The sequence below is a fragment of the Parasteatoda tepidariorum genome, chromosome 2 (genome assembly GCF_982258835.1).
Source record: "Parasteatoda tepidariorum strain Cologne lab strain chromosome 2, Ptep-v5.0, whole genome shotgun sequence".
Classification (NCBI taxonomy): domain Eukaryota; kingdom Metazoa; phylum Arthropoda; class Arachnida; order Araneae; family Theridiidae; genus Parasteatoda; species Parasteatoda tepidariorum.
The window spans coordinates 18,664,713-18,684,307 of NC_141756.1; the positions used below are offsets into that span (position 1 = coordinate 18,664,713).

A 19,595-nucleotide genomic window follows, 5' to 3' on the forward strand; every position below is an offset into this window, starting at 1 on the left:
TTCTATTTGAGCTTAGTGTTGATAAAAGATGCAAAGAATAATTGTTTGGTTGAATACCTGATACATGCAGAAAAGATGCAGGCAAATATTTGGTAACCAATTGCGACTCGTAAATTCTATTTCGGCCACAATACTATACATTGATTATAGTTTAAACAGCTTTTTAAATTAAAGCATTCTATTTGCAAGTTTTCCAAAAGATATTAAGTATAATTACCACTTTATTATAAATGTGAAATCTTAATAACGTAAGAGAATATACCTCTTAGAAACAACTTTTTACCATGCTATTTCTTTTTCCATTTTTGCACATTTTTTCCCACAATATATAAATATTCATTATAACATTCGGAAAAGGAAATCAGATGGTTATCAAATTTATAACTATATTTAAAATTTAATTAATTTAATATGCTTTTATATTTTAAATTAATAAACACTAAAAATTTATTATGCAAAAATACAACTGTAAGATTACCCAACACTAGATGGCGCTACGAGATATGAACAAAACTTAAGAATTAATTAAAAAAGAATCTCTCTCGTTTTAGCGTGGTGTAGAAAGGATTAGAATGGTTTGGGAAGGAGAGAAGCGTTTTTGACGATGTCATTTACAATTATTGCTATATACTTAATTTTATGTTTGTGATGTAGCATAATTAGGTGCTTAAATAAATTTGTTTTATGCCAAGATTGCCAAGAAAGGTTTAGCGTGAAAATTATTTCACACTATGAAAATTGGAAAAGAATCTGCAAGTTTTACTACAACCCATAGATTTTGTTGCTCAAAATACATCAATTGATATCGAAATGTATTTATGTTCGACCAAATCGAATATATTTGGTTTTTGAGACAAATAATCAAAATAATTTTTGCATTATTACTATTAATTCTAATTTACCATATCTTTTTCACTTCATAAATTTTAAAAAAATTGTAGTTTCTCAGAACATAATCAAAGACAAATGATTTCAAATGTGTTTTATAATTAAAAATTCAAGATAATCTAAATAAATGAAAAAAATTAAAAAAGCACTTTTAAAAGAAATGCATGTGCATGAAAGAAAAGAATTCTCATTTCATTTAAATTTTAGTACATAATCATTAAAATAAAATGTACTCATTGAATTGCAGCATATTTAGTATTTCTCTCAACATTTTGTGGTTGTCTAAATGCTACACCATATAATTAAGCAATATATTTTATTTGTGTATCAAGTTCTGTTTAAAAATTTTTACTCTTTAAACAAAATTAAACGTGATCGCACCCTAATTAGTGTATAATTACAATATTTTATGTTTCACCTAAAGATTTAAAAAATGTGACTGACCCAGTTTGAACATTGTAGGTTAATATATGAGAACCATACTGCCCAAAACAGAAAATATTAGTTATTAAGCAAATTCACTTGGGAAAAAATGCTTAGTGACTGTTTACAGGATATTAACTTTCTACTGGAATGAAATGTTGATAATTTCATATTAAAACGGTGAGACTATACTAAGAATCGTTGGGTTTTCTTTTCGAGGAGAACCATTGTTTCTTGCTGATAAAAAAAGTTGGTGGAAATTAAAATAAAAACTAGGCAAAATTTAAGACACTGAAAGCAACCATAGCGAAATAATTCGTTATTTTTCTGCATTGAGTTTTAAATTAAATTAAAATAAAAGTTATTGCTAAATGTATTAGTTTATCCTTATTCACCATTACAGTAAATTGGATTGTATTTAACTCATTTTGAAGACATTTTTTATTCAGATTTTAATAACTTTTTATTATTAATATGACTAGTAACTAATAAGTAAATATTTAAATAATTGGCATGGATAAAATTGTTCGTATTAATTCAGGTCTTATTTTTGATATTGATGAGTTATTTTTTAAATTGCAAAGAAGAAATCAAGAATAATTTTCAACAACTGATTGAAATATGGATATATTAGCCATAATTTTTTATAAAAGGTATGGTAATTGTTGTTTAGGTTCAGTGCTAAACTTCTTGATATTAATTATTTTTGTAGCAAATTTATAAGAAAAAAATTTAGCATTTAGTTCTAAGCGGAAATATGATTCTATAGATGAAATCATAAATGGTAGAAATGTTTATTTATAAATATGATGAAATTGCGTTGCGCCACGTAAATACAAACATATAGTTGTATAATTAATTACTGCTCCATTTTAAGTTACTTGAATTAAAAAAGAAGTTGCGTTATATGAAACAATTAACGTGAAACTAAAACATACGAAAAATACAATTTATATATCTTAAGTAATTTTATTGTTCATTTAAATTAATAAATTTTTGTACAAACGAGTTTCACCGATCATTCCATAAACAAACACTACTTGCACTCGTATAAAAAAAAAAAATAATAGCGGTTGAAGTTTAATCTCGTACGATTGGAGAAAGCGTGAGATTCATTGATTTGGCGGGTTAAGAATTCGCACGCCAAACAGTGCCAATTGGAGTGCCCCAGAGTTAGTCAAAGTGGAATATCGCTACCGGGCAGTGGCACTTAACCTTAAGTGGCTCGGTATACCCTACACTGATGTTTTTTTAAGGTTAAGTGTCACTGTCCGGTATACCCTACACTGATGTTTTTTAAAGGTTAAGTGTCACTGTCCGGTATACCCTACACTGATGTTTTTTAAAGGTTAAGTGTCACTGTCCGGTATACCCTACACTTTTTTTTTAAGGTCAAGTGCCATTGCCCGGTATATATTTGCCCGATACTCCAAACACTGATGTTTCTTCTAATCTATCGTCAGTTAGTATTAAAATACAGAATAAATATAAATATATCAAATAAATATAATAATATCAACGTGTAAATTAATATAAAATTGGATATAACAAATATTTCGGACATACACCAAGCAAGTACGTGAATATCGACATTCTCCAGATTTCGGTGTTTCACCGTAACATATATATACTATACATGTATATATTTAATCGACAAAATCCCTATTTTGGCAAGCGTGACTAAAAACATCAAACTTGTTTAATTTCAAGAGAAAATAGAAACAAGCTAAAAGGCTATTGAAAAAAACACATCCAAGTTTCAACGGACAATCAGCAGTGACATGATTTTTTTTTTCTTCCCGACTTTCCTTACTCGTAACTTGAGAGTAATTTTGCTTTCGCTGTTTTTTCCTCACTTAAGCGTAATTTTCGACCCACAATGTGTGTACGTCATTGAATTCCTCTTCAAAAAAGGATTCTTGAAATATGCATAGAAGTACAAGAATATTAAATGCCATTGAATGAGCAAATTTCATTGTCTTAACTAAAGTTTCATAATAAACATCCTTCAATCCATTAAGAAAAAAAAACGTTTAAGAAAACACCTGCTGGGATATAGAAAAATTAATTTTATTACTCAACTCATGAGATTTAACGTCCAACAGATTGAATCACATTTGGTACAATTTTATCATTTAAAACATTTTATAACTTGGTACAATTTTACTCTTTTCATGAACAGAAAGACAAATCTCAAAACAATCTTTTTCAGAATAGTTTTTATGTTTGTATGCCATGACAAAGCGATTGTCAATGCAAAAATATAATTTGATTCACCCGATTTGCCCTCTTTTGTCCAAACGTTTGTTTCAATTGAAGATCATCAGAAATTTGATTCAATCATCCTTTTGGGCAGTTTAATGGAACATAATTAAATTATTATTTAAGTCTAATGGATTTTGCTTCATTATCATAATAAGAAGAAATTAAGCATAAAAATATACTACAATATGTGCACAATGTGCAATTTTTTATGCAATACTAAAGAGTAATGCTTAAGTTTTAATGAATTTTTATCGCATTTGTGGGCATACTCTTTTCTTAGCAATACATTTCTGAGTAAAAAATAAGCATTTTTCACCCTTATTCAAATTTTGGATGCCTTGAAGATGAGAAAAAGATTATTTGGCATTTTAAAGTAATGAAGCTTGCTCCAGACAAAACCAGTAAAAAAAAATTTTAAAAAAATCTCAAGTCTTCAAATAATGCTGTCCCGCAGTGGACTGATCATAAAGACGCGGTTCCCAGCTGATCACCGAAGTCAAGCATCACTGGTTGCGGTCAGTGTGCGGGTGGGTGACCACTTGGATCAGTCTGCTTAGGGACCGAGGGTGTGCGGTATGGGTCCCCGTTAAACTGTTCTACCATAAAGTGCTCGATCCTCTGCAGGGGATCAAAATTGTGATGGCATGTCTTCGGATCATCCTTAGGGATGCTTTCCAGACGGTCGCCAATAGCCCATTGCGCAGCTCTAGTGTGACGTAAAATGAACTACAACAGCAACATCAAATAATGCTAAGAGTTTCTTGCAGTGTTAAACGGATTTTAATGTAAATTTTGAGATGCTTCTCAATTTTTAAACAAAAGTAACAGATTTTTACTTTTTTCTGAATATAATTTCAAATCACCTTTTGTGTTAATCAAAATGGAATATTCCACAAGCATTTCTTTTGTTCAATTCAAAAATAAGTGCATGAGTAATTCTTATATTTAGCATAATATAAAGGTCACGATATCGGTAAATCAAGGTCATCGAAAATCTTTTTTGCACGACCTGATATCTCGCAGCTGAATACAGCAGAACAAGGAATCAAGTAACCAAAATAAAATAAAAAATATTCCCGAGGTAATAGTACTCGAACCTCTTATCACAAAGACCTTAATTAAAAACTGATATAATTAGAATTTCATTCCTATAGACCATTTCTTGAACCCCGTACCTTTAAAACTTGTTTTACACTAAAAAAGGAACAAAACGTTATTAAATTTATCAGATTTAAGGTTTTAACCCTTCCATTCGTTGAGAGTTTTACGAAGGAATGATAAGAGAATAGACACATTTTGAAGATAAAGATTGAAACTTTTTGGTCTCAAAGAAATACTTAGTCTGATCATCATCAAGAAATCTGTTCTTCATCGGCTGATTGTAGCGTGCTTTCTTGATCAAGAAATGGCCAAGTAAGTTCCCTAACTGTTTTAATTTACCTGTTGAATAATTACGATTTTTTTCTTTTATTTTTATAGTTTACAAAAAAAGTAAATATTCTTTTTTTTTTCAAAGTGTTCTATTTTTCATGCATTTATTTTTCTTTTATTATACCTTGAATCCATAAAAATTTCCTTTTGAATTTAGTAACATACTGTTTTTAATAGGGCGGCTTAGCATTAAAAATGTGCAGTTTTGTGTTAAAATTACAGATTTTTATCATCATTAGTACATTGTATGAACGTGTTTTAAAGTTGCCAGGCACTATATATCTTATCAAGATGAGATATACCAGGGAGAGAGGTAAAAAAAGCGTTAGTTTTTAATATTGCTATCTATGCAAATGACGTATTGTTTCCAATCATAGTTTTTGTGCTGAATTTGTCGTTCGGACTAATAGTTGAGAATTTTTCACTGTCTTATAAATAAAATTTACAGTTTTGTACATATTTACGCAGGTACATATTTACGCAGTTAATATTACCATCTAGGCAAATGATGTGGTGATTCTTAAGCATTTTTTGTGCTGAATTGAGTGATCGGAACTGAATTGACATCAAATGATCTTCAATCGAATTAATATTTTTAACGTCATTAAAGATTTTATGTACAAATGCACAGTTTCGAACTCACACATCTCACATTAAAGTGATTTATTGTTTCGTGCGAAATTTTTCACACTTCTACAAAAATCAAAACTAAATCGACATAACTAATTGTTTTAAAGTTCAAATTATTTTATGAGCAAAAATTATAATTTTCCTACATAGACCTTAATTACTTTTAAACTATTAGTTAAACAACTCAGTTTTGATTCTAATGGTATTAGGTTTAATTATATTTTATTAGGTATAAGAGCATATGGAACAATACCTCACTTGTCTAGATAACTTTTTCAGACTCGTAAATAGGTCAAAAAACTTTTAAGTCACAAATTATACATAGTACCAGTAAAATATGGTTGAAATATTTATATTTCTTAAAAATTCTGAGCTATTGACACTATCGATTTGGTTTTGATTACATTGGATCTAACATTGTAAAGAAAATACATTCGAAACACTTTACTTACTTAGATGGCAGTATCAGAAACACAAATACGTATAAGTACAAAACTATACTTTTTGAACGCTTTATAATTTGTAAATTAATAGTTCTATCATCTTTATTTTCATCTCATTTGATTCTTTTAAAAAAAGTATATCAAAAACAATACCTTATTCGTCTAGATAGCAATGTTTAGGTCTATCACTCCTTTCCTTCCATTGAAAACATTTGCAATGAACTGCACAATCGGTCTTGCCGATGAGCAGACCTAGTGCGTTCTCCAGAGGTGGTATTCACTTTTTCAGGACCACCACAACGGGTGAGATACCGTTGGTCATGTTAATTTGGACGTCTAGTTTCTGCTACACTAGATGGCAGCACCGAGACTCTATTTTGATGCTAAAGTGCACTAAGAATTCAATTTTGCCGAAAATGCCACTGAAAACATTTAGAGATGGAATACAGAGTGTCCCAATGTATTTTAATCTCCTATTCATATATCATATCATAAATCATAAAAATTTTTTAATTCATGTTCATGAAGAAAAAAACTTTTTCTTAACGTGCTTCTTAAAATTTAAAAAAAAAAAAATAATTTAATGCAAATTTTTCCAAAATATAAAAATGGCTTTTTTATAAGAATACACTGAGTATTCTGTACTCAATATTTTTACAATCAATATAATCAGCACTCTATATTTTAATACAATTTGTTTTAATACTCAATACTCAAAATATGCACTCAATATTTTTGGAACAAAAAATGGTTTAATTGCTATGTAACAGTACTCGTAAATTATTTTAAAATTGGAAATTAGCTACTTATATACATATAATATCCGAAATATTTAACTTTCAAAATATTAAAAAAACTGCATTTGCTTTCAAAAGACATTTAATTTAAACCTTATGAAATTTAAAGAAAAATGATTGCTTCAGAAATTAATAGACTTTAACAGACTTAATTGAAACTAGAATTATAACTTAATCAGTGCACTTCTTTTTTACTTATCGTAACGTTAGAGTTCTCTCCGTTGCTTACAGTTCAGTATTAAACCTTCTTAATTCATTAATCTAACGAAGTCCGAGTTCGGTTGAAACTTTTTTAACGCAATTAAATTTCATTTATAGGGCATATATAACCTCATGGGTTTTTGATAAGTCTTCACTGTGCGATATTATTAGCAACATAAAGCCGTCTTAAGTTAGTTTTCAAATTTAAAATTTTTTTTCTCAGAACTCTGGATAAATTTTCCCTTCTTAGATTTTCCTAGACTGATGAAGACTTGCCACAAAACTACTAACGACTTTGTCTCTAAAATTTTTAGCAAACTTCAATTAAGTTTCAACAAAAGTAATCGCAAAAGATTTTTCACCATAATAAAAAGAACAGTTAACGTCTATGATGTCTAGGTGATAGAAGAAGCAGTTCCCATCTGCGACTTCTATCTGATGAAACCTTTCTGATTTCACTTGTATTAGTTGATCTGAACTAGGCTGTTACACATCAGCACATAAGTTCCCTTAACGATTTCAAACACTGGTGCGATGTGATCTGAATATGTGTTACATAAAATAAATTATGTATTTCATAAAGTGAAAGATGATTATATTCATAATGATATAAAATTGTTCTACTTTAGTTACACACCAGTAAAAATTGCTTACACAGCTTTTGAACCAGGTGGAGGAAGTAATGACAAACTGACACCAATAATATTCTTACATGGTGCAACCTGGACAAAGGAAACGTGGGACGTTATACCACAAATCATTGCTGACAAAACAAAAAGGAAAGTAAGTTAGTAAGTAATCTAGTTTGCAAAGTGTCAAATTTTTCGAATGATTGCAATAATATAAAGCTGTGGTGGCTCAAGCGATAGAGCGCTTGCATCCCAAGAAGTGGAGCCGGGTTCGAATCCCGGCGATAGCTGGTTGGTTCGAATTCCGTATTCGGCTCGCATCGAGCACAGGGCTGACGTTAAATATCCTTTGTGGTAGACGGATCATGGATTAATCCTCTTGCCGTTAGTCTAACCGAGGAAGGTTTTCGTGGTTTTCCTGTTCATGTAATGCAAATGCGGGTTAGTTCCATCAAAAAGTCCTCCACGAAGGCAAATTTCTCCCAATACTTGATTCAGGAGCTCCCTTGCCTTCTGGATTGGGTTCAAAATTACCAGGCTACGAAATTGAATACTTGAAATCGTAAACCGTGAAATTGGGTCGACTGTTCAACGACGGTTATAAAATAAAATAAAATGATTACAAAAATGCTGTGGTGGCTCAGGAAATAGAGCGCTCGCTTTCTAATGGGGTGAATCGGGATCGAATCACAGCGATGGCTGGTCGATACGAATCCGTATCCGGCCTGCACTGACCACAGTGCTGACGTCAAATATCCTCAGTGGTAGTCGGATTATAGGTTAGGGCCCCTTTGTTGTCAGGCTTACCGTGAGAGGCTCTCGTAACCTTCCTCTCCATGTAAGGCAAATGCGGGTTAGTTCCATCTAAAAAAGTCCTCCACGAAGGCAAATTTCTCCCAATACTTGATCCAGGAGTTCTCTTGTCTTCTGGATTGGGTTCAAAATTAAAAGGCTACGGCGTTGAACATTAGTAGTCTTAAACCCAAAAATTGGATCGGTTGTTCAACGACGGTTATAAAGTAAAATCATCACATAGCTTTAATTAGATGAATATTGTAACAAGCCTTGTATGCACGAGGGTGGGCAGTAGGTTGGTTTACGAACGTGTACAGTTTGCAACGTGCGGAATTCTCCAATTAGCCTACGATATATTCATCGTGCAGAGTTTCCAGGGTGTCCTAAATTATAGTAACTGTTTTCAATAATTTACAGGAAAATGGTAACGATTAAATTAGAAAAATTAATTTGACAGATCTTGCGCTATCCTCCCAGAGTTAATGTTTCTAGCTCACAAAATTTTCAGAGGATGGCGCAGTGGATAATGAACCTGCAAATCAAAATAATAATAATAATAATAAAAATCACTGCACAACCTTGCATTATAAAAAATGATTACAATATTATAACAAATGATTACAATATTATAACAAATGATTACAATATTATAACAAATGATTGCGGCTAATGTTTAATATTTCGAGAATTATTGTGTATTTTACTTATTACTGTGTATTTATTTATTGTAAATTTTACATTTTTTCATTTATTAAAATACTTAATATCAACAGCGCCCTCCGTTAAGAAGTTTTTGAACTGCATTCGCATTTTAAATTTAAGCAGGGAGTAAATTAAAATATTTTGGTTTACTGAAAACATTTATTCTTCTTCAAACTTTGCCTAAATATTGCAGGCTTATACCTACGATGCAAGAAACCATGGAGAAAGTGAATCTACTAAACATTTCAATTTCGACTTAAACGTTGATGATCTTTTTCATTTCATGGATGAATTGAACATTGAGAGAGCCATTTTAGTAGGCCACAGTATGGGAAGTTTTACATCCACAAATGCTGCACTTAGAAAGGTTTGCTACCAATATGTTCAAAAAAATGAAACAGCAATAAGTTAATACTACCTATTCGAAGCATAAGTTAATACTACCTATTCGAAGCATAAGTTAATACTACCTATTCGAATATTTCAGTTAGACTCATTAACCAATCGCCTATGTAATATATTTGAGAAAAAAGTACCAAAAATGGAATTGTTTTTTCCTTAATTATTTTCGTTATCATCTTCGAAATGTTAGAAACTGATTATTATTTAAAAAAGCAACATTTAAAATGACAACTATATTCTAATTTTCGGATAAATGGGAAATGTTAATGAATTACAGTAATTTTTGCTCAAATTATTGCAAAATAAATCAAATAGCATAATTTTAAAGATTAATGTAATAAACTTTTCAGCAATACTATTGTTTAGATGAACTGTCTTGAACTATATGTCTCTTGGAGTTTTTTGAATTTCCGACAAATTCCAAAAATCCATCAAATGCCGCGAAAATGTCGAACTTTTCTTGAGAAAATTTAAAAAGGAATCTATTGGGAAAATGTTAAGTTATATATTATGCATTAGACGAACTGAGTTCAGGCTTCACAGGCTGGAGGTTAGAGTTCCTCCACTTGTTATGGAAAGAAAAGATGTTTACATAATAATTAACATAATTACATAAACAATGGAATATATAAAAATTGATAGCTTTCATTGAAACTTGAAAAATGTTTCTCTTATTCATTAAAAAATTGTTTGCAATCCTTCAAAAATATGCTTAATAATTTGCATTTTTAATTCCATACTTAATAATTTTTAAAAACTTAATAACCATTCAAAATTCTAGATTATCTCTCACGGGGAATAATATATAAATACTTTAATAAACCTAAACTCCATAAATAATTTAGGACCATTGTAACATAACCACTGGCGAAAAAAAAAGGAGAGCGAAATAGGATGGAACGTCTTTATCAAAACAGATTAACCCGTTTTGTCCCGAATTTATATATGGAAATGATACAAAAAGTGGTTTTATGGAAAAAGTGGTTTAATATGTTTTTGAAATTAATTGGTTTTTCCACTGTTGTGGCATTCAAAAAGTCTTTGATAGATCAAAAAGTACTTGTTCCTTATAATTCTAGATCTAATCAGAAATAATTAAATCATTGAGGTATCTGAGAATCTTTTAATTCCCAAATAAATGAAAATGCTGAAAAAAGTTTCCCACCACAATGAATGTCTTTGAAAAAAGGAACTGTCCTAATTAAATGACGCTGGGAGTTAACCGGTTAATCGAATTAGAAACGGGACTGAAACGACACCGAAACGTCAACGGGATTGAAACGGCGGAACCGATATGTCATAGACCTATACTATTTACCATGAAAGTTCGAAAATATGGGATATTTACCTTCTTTGAAGAATATCAGCAGATAAGAACTAAATTTTTGATCAGATTCATGCAAAAAAAAAAAAAAAAAATAGTGCGTGGAGTCCCTCCTCGCGGAAGAAGTTAAACTTCGCAACCTGCGACGTTAATTGTAGAAGAATCAGCAGTCGTAGAACGATCACTAGTTCTATTCAACGACTCTTTTTTTCTGCTCCGCTCGCTTCCGTGCTCTGTAATCACGGTAATATTGTCCATTTTTCCCTCGTGGACCTCTTGAACCAGTGGAAGTGCTTGTGGTTGCCTCGTCGTCTCGCCCTGGAAAATGTATTTGTATTAATAATGTATGGGAATGCGTCATAATGTAATTTCAGAAGAGAAAACCTAACAATTAATTGATATTCACAAGAGACTTACCTTCACATAACCTTGCATTGTCCGTGGGATTGTTCTCACTCATTTTTTATAATTGTTATCCACTAAATTTGAAAATAAAAAATATTACCCTATTAAATTATATGTGTATCAAAACAAACTAAAAAAATATTTATAGAAAAACAATACTTTTATGACTTTTATTATTTTTATGCTAGTGAGAACCAAAACAATATGGAAATGAATGAGGGAAAACTGGATCCTACCACGTGATTTCCCGGCCAATAAAAATGTAGCGTTAAACATTTAACGCAACTTTGTTGGAAGTCGCATAAGAAGTATAACTTCAAAAACTAAAAACTATTACTGAAACCAACCTCTACAAAAATCAATAACCTTTAAATCAGGGATGGTGGTTGCATAGTGGTTTTGACCATCACCTCATATGAAATTGTGATCTGTCTAAGTTATAAATGACAATAAAATAAATAATTAAATGAATATTATCAAATCTATTTAGATTTCACCTTAGTGCTCCAAAATGACATTAACCAATGTGAGGGAGAAATAATAGTGTTTGGTTAATATCTTGAATAACCATTTAACAGCTTTCTGAATGCTGATCGATAGAAGACAATGCTTTCATTTGCCAGAAATTGTCTTCACTAACAGCATGCGGGGAGCCATAGTAGCTCATGGGATAGAGATCTCGCATCCCGATAATGGTTGGTGGATTCGAATTTCGCACCCAGCTCGCATCGACTACAATGCTGTTGTAAAATATCCTCAGTAGTAGACAGATCATGGGTCAGAACATGGCTTTTCTCTCCATATACCGCAAATGCGAGTTAGTTTCATGAAAAAGTCCTTCTCGAAATCTAGTTTGTCCTAAAGTTTGATTCAGGGGCCCCCTTGTCTTCTGGGCTAATAGTCTTAAACTCTGAATTGGGTCGGCTGTTCGAAGCCGCTTATAAGTTATAATAACTACTTGCGGGGTGTTTTGTGATAACAAGTCTTAATAAATATTTCTTTAAATATTTGAATACCCATTTGGGTATTTCCCCATATTTGGGTAATACCCCATATTTAAATATTTGAATACCCATTTGTCTAAAAATCAAACACATTTGGAGCGTGATGTGAAATTTAAGTTACTCAAAACAGAAAACTTCATTAAAATTTAGTGAATAATTTAGTTGAAGAACATTAAAATTTAGTTGAAGAAGATGGGGTAAAAACATCAAAGCTAGTTTTATTTCTGAAAGAAAGTTAAAAGTGTTATTAAAAGGAGCTTTTTGCTTCCTTTTCATTCCGGCAGTCAAACAGATTCGAATTGTTTTAATTCCGCTTTTTTCGACTACTGATCCATTTATGCAAGCTTAAATGTTAGATTGAGACTGTTATTGTACGTAAAGGTTTTACATTATTTTGACAAGTATGCGATGGTTGTAAATAAGGTATTAGCAATTAACATAAAATTTTTTTTTAATAAACATACAAGAAAATTACATTACATTGCTGCAATATAATCACCAATAAAGTCTAGTATTGTGTGTTTATCAGACATCTGAAATCAGTAAAATACCGTTGGCAGGGTATCCTACAGTTGGTTGCGTTGGTGTCCTCTACTTTGGCTTATGCTTGAGTGTCGCAATTCTCTTTTCCCAGACAGCAATTCAAGAAATCGGGTGCCTAAAATCAGACATTTCAACCTTACAAAAAAGTCCGATATCACAAGAATAGTTAATCCGATAAGTACAGGGGAGGGTTTTCTAACAATTCCCATAACTAGCGTTTCAAAAGATGATTGACTTACAGCTAGTGCAACATAACTACGTAATCTAATGCTTTGTTCCACCGTATAATCATCATATACGCGTTGTCACAACATGCTAAACTGATCCCTTAATAAGAATGCGATGCTTTTATGTCACGGCAACCTTAACAATCGCTGATCACGTTTTATGAGCATGATTTAGAGCAATAAAACTTCAAACTACGAGGTAACTTTCCCTTGAACTTGACATTTTTATATCACATCGACAATAGCGCCACATCACTACTCCGATAACCTTTTTGTGTATGCCCGACGGTATTCAACTTTCTGGGTTACGTTTCCAAGACTTTATTTACAACTAATATATAGTAAGGACGTTTATTGCAAAAGCATGAGGTGTGGTTAATACTCAAAATGTTTTTTTTTCTTTAATAGCCTGAAAGAGTAGAAATGATTTTCTCCGAAGACATGTATATAAAGAAAATACCTAGGAAGGTTGCAGACAATGTTATCAGTTTCATATTGGATTTAAGTGAAGCTGTGCAGAGCGCTCAAAAAGATTTGAACGAAAGTGATGCTCTTGCAGAAGCTGTAGAATTTCTTTTAAAAAATAATAAAGGGAATGTAAGTCATTATTTTCGAGGTATGTTTTTGAAAAATATGTTTATATAATGAAAAATAAGAAGAAAAATCTTTTTTTTAAATATTAGTATCTACACGGTTCGTAGAGTTTGTAAAAAGTACTTAAAGGTGCTTTTTGGGAGATTTCGTTTTTAAAAGCTTTCAAAGGTGCTTTTTTCAGCTGGCGTTTTTAAAAAGTGCTTTTTTTTCACGAATAATTTTTTTTCCTTCAGTGATATCTGGCTGATCCCCTGCATTTCACGAAAAATTGGGTGTTTGCTACGTAATCATTCACACGGACTCCGAGTGCTCAATCCGAGTGCTCCAATTCGGATAAAGTCAGATCCTTATTAAATGTTTTTCTTTTTAATTTATAATTTTATTCTTGTTTATTTTATTTTACTTCTAACACTTTTTTGATGTAGGGGGTAAGGGTACTTTTGTTCTGAGTTCAGAATCAAGTTGAATTCACTCGGTGATGTGGGAAAGTACTGACTGTTTCTATTTACGTCCGTTTCCTTTTGAGTTTTTTTTTTTTAAATGCTAAAACTGTTCATAAAAAGTTAATGCTAAAACTGTTCATAAAAAGTTTTGTTTTTCGATAATATCATTGATTCAATATGAATTTTTTGAGTGCTTGAAAATTTTTGTAAAGTGCTTGAAAAGTTTTTAAAAAGTGCTTATTTTTGATTCAAAGATTTGGCTACGCACCCTGATCTATTTAGCGATAAGAAAATAATGTATCATCTAATCTAAAAATGTTAAATTTCTCATATCCTGCTCTACTTCTACTTATTTTGAGAATAATTTCTTTAAAATATTGTTTTTTCAGAATTAGTATATTACAAAAATCACTTTTATACTAAAACTTTACGAATTTTTATTAAAGATGTAAAATAAAGAATATATGAACACAAAATAAGTTTGGTCATAGGCAAAAAGCTTGCTGTAAATGCCTATTTATTGAAAGTTATGAGTTATCTCTCTTGAAGTGAGACGATAGTTCTCATTTTAAAAAGTTAAAAATGACAAACAATAGTCTTACTCATTAAACATTATTAATATATGGTTAAGAGATTTTGATTTGTAGTAATTTCCAAACCTTTCTTGCAAAAAAGCTTGCATTCGTACTTAAAACACATATATTTCGATCTTAAATTTTGATAACAATAATAAAGGTCAAATTTCTAATCCCGTTTTTTTTGTTACTATAAAAGCAATTTGAATTTGTGTTTTGAACAATTAGATTTGCATAAGAGCCAATAAAATCCTATTTACATTGCTGTTACACTTTAAATTTTATTTCGGCATTACAAAAAATCATTGTCATATAATGGAGTTTTCTCACTGTAATTTATTTTGAGCAAACTTAGAAATTTCTGAGAAAGTTTAACCAGAATTTTAGGTAGTTCTCATTTTTATTTATTTTTTAAAAAAAATAAAGAGTTATGGAAAATAACTGCATTTCTCTGTAGATTTTAGAGTCTTTAAGATTTTTCAATTAAATTTTATTTATTTCAATATAGTTTAGGAACAGACGCGTATGTGGTTTTCTCTAGAGAGCCTTTCATTAAGTTATTTCAACTTCGTTTTATTTATTTTAAAAGTTTAAGAAAAAAAACGTAGGTGAGTTTCTCTAAAGGGTCTATTTTAGATATTTCAATGGTAATTTATTTATTTCAATAGAGTTAAGGAAAGGTGTGTGGGTTATTTGAGATCACCCTTAGAAACATTAAGATTGAGTCCTAGATCATGAAGATCCTATTATTATCCTATCCGTTTATTTATTTAGTACTTTTTTAGTACTGTAATACTAAAACTAGTAATTTTTCTTCATTTTCTTCTTCGATCTTGACTTTGGAAATAAATTTGAAAGCATTGAATAATTTAGAAAACATTGATAAAATATTAAAAATAGTACAACCCTCTATCAATTGCTTAAAATTATTGAAGTTTTTTTGGTACACAATTATAGTTAAATATGTTCGGTGTCATTAGAAATACTTTAATAAATGTACCTTACTGATTGTAAAAGTATTTTCAATTTCAAAGTCACTTGTTAATAGAAATTTCAAACATCTGAAATTAAGATTTTTTTTCAATATGTTATTAAAATATCTAAAACAAAACAATTCATGTCAGTTTATTACGCTTATTCATTTTTATCTTTTTGTACTAGCTTTGAATTCAGATTTAGAGAAAAGTTACAGGATTGAATGAGTATTTTTTTCATTTCCCGAATCAATCTGTGTGTATGGGTTCCTATTGAATGTATTTTTAATATTCGTATTAAAAAAACAGAAAAATATGATCTTAGCTGTCTTACATAATTGTTAAATCAAACGAAAATAAGAACATTTTCAAATACTGCCTAATGTGGTTGTAAAGATCAATGAACTAATTAAAATTTGAAAGATTTTTTTTTTTTTTGCGCTGGGGGACAGTATTTGTTGCCTTATCAAGAAAACCCCTAATATAGTTCATTGTCGAATAAACAGATTTTAAATCACTTCAATCCCTACTTTATTCTCATTATTCTCAATAAAAACCTTTAAATTTGCTTTCTCACATTACGAATTTGCGAACCCTGAAAATGCATGCTTTACTGCTTTCAGTTCTTGGAAAAAATTCACTTTAAGATAGGAAAATCACGAAGCTAAATATTTTGATACTCTAAAAATAAATTTTTATTAATATAACTAGAACATTTATTTAAGAAAAATTTTAATTTAAATGAAAAAAAAATCAGCAGACTTGTTTCGTAATTTCTTTTTCACTAAATAAATATTTGTGACCTTTGTTACTCTTTTTTTTTAACGGTTAAAATAATTTGCAGGTGACATTGTCATCAAAAGAAACTTTCAAGAAATCGATACGTGTCTTGAAGAGAAAACCGGATGGAGGATATGATGTACCTTTCAATAAAGCTCCAATTATTAGAGGGTTTGAAGATCTAGATACATTAATGACTAGTCCCAGTGGTCAATTTAATGGTCATGCATATTTCATATATGGAGGAGCCTCCCCCTTTGCAGTGTAAGCAACTTGAGAATTTTGTATGTCTGTTTTCAATTACTACAAAAATAAGTAAACTAATTTTTCATAGAAGCTTCTGAAATTTTTCTAGTCTCCTCAATTCTTTCGCTATAAAATAATTATTTGGCTGTCGTTTAAAAATTCTTATGAATATCTGTGCAGTATGCAATGTAATGGTTGAATTTTATTTTATAAATGAAGAAAACACCATTTTTCGTTGAGAGCAATTTATTATAACATGTAGATTTCAAATTACTTGCAAAATATGAAATTTTTTTCCAAGAAGTATTTTATTTCCTCGCAGTCGCTTCAAAATTTTGGCCAAATCAAATCACGCAAAATTTTATAATCTTATTCCTTAGTTTCTTGAGTTTAATTTTGTCTCCTAGTTCATAGTCTCTTTGTTTTAATGCATTTAAATGTAATATATTTAGTGATTCTTATAAAGTTAATAAAAATATCTGCTAAGTAAAAGATAGTTAATTTTTAATTATTTTTTTAAATAAATTTATATAAACTAATGGTACTCAATTTCGCAACGAAATATTTGGCATGCATTTTTTTTTTAAATTTCATCCCGGTGTCCAAATGACATAAATATCTTTTGCAATATTAGTTTGTTTTAAAATTTTATATCAAACTATTAATTAATTTATTTATTTAATTTTTTTATTTATTTATTTAATTTTTTATTTGTTCTTTTTTTAAACCTAGGAGATCAGAAGAAGAACGCATTAAGAATCATTTCCCAAAAGCTGAATTTATTGAATTTGAAGGAGGTTCTCATAATCTTCACCTGGACTATCTTGATAAATTTGTTAAAACAATTTTGGAGCACTTATAACAAAAACAGAATTATTACAACTTGATATGATCTAAAAATTCATTGCTACAATACATGATTATTTAAGTTTTAAGTTGTATTGGATATTAATATACTATCTAAGTCTACTGGTGAGGCTTCTACAAATTTTGTAATTGAATTTAGACTTCTCTATTGGTTTTAAGATCACAAGCTCTTTGCACAAATACGTACTTAAACCAAGCTTTAAATATAGTTTCATGTATTAATTTTTTATTCAACAAGATTGAACAATTAAAATTGGTCAGAGCATTCAGAAAGGGAAAACTTTGTGGTAGGTAAAGTCTTTCAGAATTGAGAAGGACTTACAAATTAGAATATTCATATTTGCAAAGATTAGTGAGCAAAAAAAAAAAAAAAAAGAAAAAAAAAATACATAAAATAAAATAAACGGATCAACCTGAATAACTTTTGATCTAATGATGGGATTTTCAGGTTCGAAGATTCAATCTTCACGGTAGAAAGGGATGACGTCAAACATGCTAATTAATAAGAGCATATATGTTAAGTCATGATATCAGACACAAAAGCGTACTTTATCTGAATAAACATACCTTTTTTTTCTCGACCGATTCGGATTTCTGGCTTCCAAAATATGGGGGGGGGGGGCACAATCTGGAAAATACGGTCGCAATAGCTTGGTTAGGAGAGCGATCAAAAGTTTGAAACCCTTAAAGTTAATTTTACTTATTGCGTATTAAACCATATCTCCAGAACTTTTTTGGCAAATTTAAAATTGTACACAATTTTAAATTTTGTTTATCCGATGATAATTCCATGCTAAAAATAACTTTTAGTAAATATTTATTATTTTTTTATTTTATTTAATAATAGTCAAAAAATTTTGAACAGAAAGGTATACAATTTTTTACATAATTTTAAACAATATAATTTTACATGGCAAAAAAAAGAAATTTGAGCAAAATCGGTCGAATAGATCCGGAGAATTTCAAAAATACGACTCTTAAAATTCTATTTTTCAGTAATTATTAGAGGCCTCATACAGGACCTTCAAAACATAAATCAATGTTCTATAATATACTAATTTTAAAGAAAGAAGCTAAAATATAATGAAGGGGGATGATTTTAAACTAAAATCGGTTGAATCTATTTTTTAGTGCACATCGAAAAAGAAATTATGTGGCAGAAAAAATTTCTATATAGGGCAAGATTTGAAAATTGGAATATTCACATTTGTGCGCTTAATTCAAATACAGATATACAAGATTTTTAAGACATTTTTTTGTACTTTTAAAACATTGATAGGAATTTTTTTTCTCGTTCTGATACGCTACAAATGATATCGTGAGCAGCGTATCAAAACAAAAGTACGAAATTAGTATTTCTACACAGTTAAGGGAGATTTAGATATTCTTTGCGAGTAAGAGTGGTTTTATGAAATTTATCTTAATTGGTATACTATTAAAATGATCAAAAATTCGAGTAATTTAATTTTAAAGAAATATCTCGATGAATGTATGGAAATGTTTTCTAATAGATATGGTGAAAGAAATTACTACGAAAAACAATTTGAGACTAAAGTTGTATCAGTTTTTTCGCTCTGCTAGACTGATATCTTTTGCATTGAAAAATTGTTCGGAAAACTAATTCAATGGACTTGAAAAAGAGGATATGATTGTATAGGAAGAAAGATCACAGTTAACCACACCTGCTGCATCTGCAATTAAAATCAATAAATCTGTTAGATTAAGTGCAAATTCAGTAAGACTTAATGCAAGTAATTTTTAATACAATATCCATTGATGAAATTTAAGGAAATGTCTTCGCGTTTACATGGAGGTTAACAATTTTCAAAATCAGGTTTTAGTCATGCATGTCTGCAAATGAAAGTTCATCAATCAATGTACAGACATCCAAAAATTGTTAACAATAAATACACACAAAGAGTTGCATGTATGTAAACGACATATCTACGGTTTAAATGCAAATCCCGGTGTTTAGCAATGTTAAGTAGAAGAGTTATCTTAAGGTAT

At 30.0% G+C, this 19,595-nt stretch overlaps 1 protein-coding gene across 2 annotated transcripts; it reads left to right on the plus strand.

Moving 5' to 3' along the window:
• Nucleotides 1-4,847: 4,847 nt before the first annotated feature.
• Nucleotides 4,848-17,608, plus strand: LOC107455949 (sn-1-specific diacylglycerol lipase ABHD11). 2 transcript variants are annotated; one of them, XM_043047473.3, is made up of 6 exons: nt 4,848-4,989; nt 7,708-7,861; nt 9,398-9,571; nt 13,518-13,706; nt 16,540-16,739; nt 17,454-17,608. In XM_043047473.3, exons 1-6 carry the CDS (start codon nt 4,982-4,984, stop codon nt 17,581-17,583), a joined length of 855 nt encoding a protein of 284 aa, XP_042903407.2. In that variant the 5' UTR covers nt 4,848-4,981; the 3' UTR covers nt 17,584-17,608. The 2 variants fall into 2 exon arrangements, with proteins under 2 accessions (XP_042903407.2, XP_042903408.2); XM_043047474.3 differs by lacking the exon at nt 9,398-9,571.
• The last annotated feature ends 1,987 nt before the right edge of the window (nt 17,609-19,595 follow it).

Bases quoted from the DNA above. Each gene is read 5' to 3' on its own strand.
- LOC107455949 (XM_043047473.3), top strand. The intron at 9,572-13,517 runs GTTTGCTACCAA...TTTCTTTAATAG, and splicing joins CAAATGCTGCACTTAGAAAG to CCTGAAAGAGTAGAAATGAT. The intron at 16,740-17,453 runs GTAAGCAACTTG...TTTTAAACCTAG, and splicing joins GGAGCCTCCCCCTTTGCAGT to GAGATCAGAAGAAGAACGCA.